General features: G+C 42.1%; 1 protein-coding gene across 1 annotated transcript; it reads right to left on the reverse strand.

Moving 5' to 3' along the window:
• Positions 1-1,009: 1,009 nt before the first annotated feature.
• On the reverse strand, positions 1,010-3,126 carry LOC145538105 (interferon omega-1-like). The gene has a single exon (XM_081569539.1). The coding sequence runs from the start codon at positions 1,670-1,672 to the stop codon at positions 1,010-1,012; it is 663 nt and encodes a 220-aa protein (XP_081425665.1). The 5' UTR covers positions 1,673-3,126.
• Between the last annotated feature and the right edge of the window lie 391 nt (positions 3,127-3,517).

Below are 3,517 nucleotides of genomic sequence, written 5' to 3' on the forward strand. Positions count from 1 at the left end.
GGTCACACTGCTGTAAAATAGCAGAGCTGCAATTCAAAGATTTTGAAACTTCTAGAACTCTCCTTTCATTTCTCCTCTCTTCCAGTAATTTCCACTCAGAGAAACTTTGAAGCTAGAAACCATCACAGAACAGAGCTGCTGTGTTGGAGGCAGTGAAGATACCGTGTAAGGGAGTGGATTGTTCAGTAAATCAGGACTGAGGAGAAGGTATGGGCAAGAGTTAACAGGTGTCAGGATCAGCCACTCAGCACCACATGTTGGCAACTTCGCTGGAGGAGGTGAGTCCTCCCCCCACGTACTGACACCAACCATTCTTTGCTGATTGGCTATAAACTAGTTATACTTGTGAATTCAGGACTAATCATTTACCACAGTTTCAGAGACTCCTTTCTACCTGTTTTTTTAGGATGGAGGGGGGCTGCACTCTGTAGCTTGCAGAATCTTAGTTCCCTGACCAGGTATCCATGGCACCTGAGCTTCTTACACTGGAAGCATGGAGTCCTACCCACTGGACTGCCAGGAAATTCCAGGAATTCCACCTTTTGACAATCATTTCCTGAAAAGTGATATGACTATTCTGTAGTATAAATGGACAAATGCTATTCCATGATAGGTTTATGTAGACAAAATAAGTATTTAGGTTTTCATAATGAAAAAAATATTTACTTTCATAAGAATTTAATAAATAAAACAAATTACAAGATTAAGGAAATGAACATATTTTCTGAATTTTCTTACACTGTAGACAACCATTTCTATATGAAAATATAAATATGAGATAAAAGAAAATAAATACATAAATAAACATAAATAACATCAGGGCAGTCATCCTCTATGGACTGATCTCCGTGCAGTTGAAAACTTTATATCTACTTGCTTATTGCTGCTGAGAAAGTACTATTAATTGAATTCAGCAAACACTGTGGCTAAAGCAGAAATTAGAGTCTTCTGAAATGACTGCAGGTGAGTGTACAAGGGTGATGTGGCGTCTTAGTCAGTGAGAGTCGTGTCAAGGTGAGTTCAGGTCTCCATCCATCATTCTTAACCTTTCTTGCAAGCTGGTTGATGAAGACAAGGATCTCATGATCTCCCCTCTGACGATTTCCCAGGCGCAGTCACTGTATTCCTTCTCTTGGAGGTAGACATGGATGCCCTGAAAGTACTTCTTCACGGCCTCTGTGGGGTCCGTCCTACCCAGGGCAGAGTCTTCCTCTCCCATCACCTGCCCCAGGCAGGCATCCAGGCCCTCCAGCTGCTGAAGGAGTCCAGTGCGGAGCTGCTTCAGAAGGGTGGTGTCCCAGGCAGCAGAGGAGCGCTCTGTGTCGAAGAGGTTGAAGCTCTGTTGGAGCATCTCGTGGAGGAAAGAGAAGGCCTGGGCCTCCTGGAGCTGGCCACCCTCCACCATCTCCTGGGGGAAAGCGAAGTCTTTTCTGTCCTGCAGACAGAAGTGAGGGGAGAGTCTCCTCATTTGGCCCAGGAGCCTGAGGTTCTTCCTGCCAGCCAGCACGTGTTTCTGAGACCAGTCACAGCCCAGGGATCCTCCAGGGCTGTAGCTGAACAGCACCAGAGCCATCAGTAGAGAGAGCACGAAGGCCATGGGGAAGATGAGGCTGCTGCTGGGCTGGCTGAGACGGCGTCTGGGTGAACCTTGAGGTAGGTTCTCTGATGCCATGGCTTTCTAAGCAAGGCCATTAAATAGGGAACATGATAGTTTTCATTTTCAAAACATTTGTATACACTTTTACTTCCTTTTTTGTTTTTCATTTTTGTATTCACAATATGATCAAAGAAAATGTCATCAATCGAAACTATTAATTTTACCTATTTCCCAATAACTTCAAATGTACCCATCCACTTGGATATTTGTCAATCAAATGTGAAAGTTTTTATTATTCAACACTTTTACTTAAACTGTTCACCACTTTTCTGCTCAGAGCTTCTGAGCTGGAGGAAGGAGATTCAGTGCTGGTGTTGTCTCTCATTGGAAGCTTATGACACAGAATCTAGTGAGTATCAGTCATTCATTCAGGCAGTTGATTCCACTGGGCATCGCTGTTCCTCTGTCTCTTTCTCCCTCTGAGAATGAAGGATAGTGAGAACCAGGCTACTCGTTCAGGGAGAAAGAGCCTTCTTTCCTTTACTTGAGTGTAAATTTTCACTTAGAGTTTCTACAGTCATTTAGGGACTTGTTGGTCAGGATTTGTCTTGCTGCTCCTGCCCTGGTTCTAATTCAAGCTGAGGTAAGAACAATAAAGGGAAGTAAAGAAGGCAGAGGGGCTGTGTCTCTATCATTTTTAAGACTTTAGTTTTTTTGTTGTTGTTTCCCTTTGCTACCTTCCTAGAAAGTAAAATTCCACAGTTCTTTTGTGGGCAAAAAGAAAACTAATCTAAGTTTGAATGTCTGAATATGAATGAAGGGAAGTGATTTTCCCCAACACAATGATGTATTCTGAGTTAGCAAACTTCAGTGCAGCACAGCTGGGGATGAGGCTGTGACAGAGGGGAAGCATGAGGTCAGTATGAACCACAGAAAGGCTGGGACATGGCTGCTTCTGACAGAAGCTCAACGAAGGTTAAGTCCCAGGTCAAGTGACTGCCCTTTGCTTTGCAAGATCAGCTACCTCATTTTTCTTTCAACTAATCCACGTAGGATTAGTTTCAGGCGAGAAGGAAGAAGTCATATCCATCACCTAACTAGAGATGGACAGCTAGAATGCCAATTGCTGGAACACTAACCCTCTCTGGCAGCGTCTTGGAGACCAGCTTTGCTGAGCATCTGTCTAGGTAATAAATCCACTCAGGCAGTGAGAAGATGCTTTGAAAAAAACTAGAATGAAATGGAATTAAATGATTCCAAAACATCCTGATCTTAATCTGGATAATAGTAATTATGATATTAAAAATAATAGGTGAATTTTATTGCCTGCTGCTAATGGACTAGCCACTTTTCAAGTTCTTTAGAATTTTAACTGAATCCTCTCATTAACTCTTAGGGTCACAGTTACTTATACTCCTGGAGAAAAATAGAAATCTAGACAAATGAACTATTCCAATCATAGCAAAGATTCAAGAGCAAACCTTGGGGCTTTGATTTGTCTGAATGATCCCATTGGGAAAAAAAAAAAAAAAAAAGGAAGGGTGCAAATGAACATGACATGAAGGAACCAATGAAATAAGTGATTGGAGGAGAATGAGTTGACAAAGACCCCTTAATCCATTTCAAATGCCAGAGGGTCACTATCTGTTGTTTTGTAGGGCCAGAGGGTATGGTCTGAAGTCCGCAAAACTAAGACCTAATCATAAATATACAAAATCACTATTAAGTAGTTGGAAGGGAATAAGCTGTTCTGCCAGCACAAAGAAAAGCAGGAGTTTTCTCATTGTCCAGCACTTTCACTGCTGTGACCTGATTTTAATCCCTGGTTGGGGAAGTCCTATCACACAAGCCTCACAGAAGGAAGCCTAAGATTTTATGAGTGGTTTCTTCGATGACATATAGTAAAATAATTTTATTAAC

This window comes from Giraffa tippelskirchi, chromosome 1, assembly GCF_054371585.1.
Source record: "Giraffa tippelskirchi isolate mGirTip1 chromosome 1, T2T-mGirTip1v1.2.pri, whole genome shotgun sequence".
In the NCBI taxonomy this organism is placed as follows: Eukaryota; Metazoa; Chordata; class Mammalia; order Artiodactyla; family Giraffidae; genus Giraffa; species Giraffa tippelskirchi.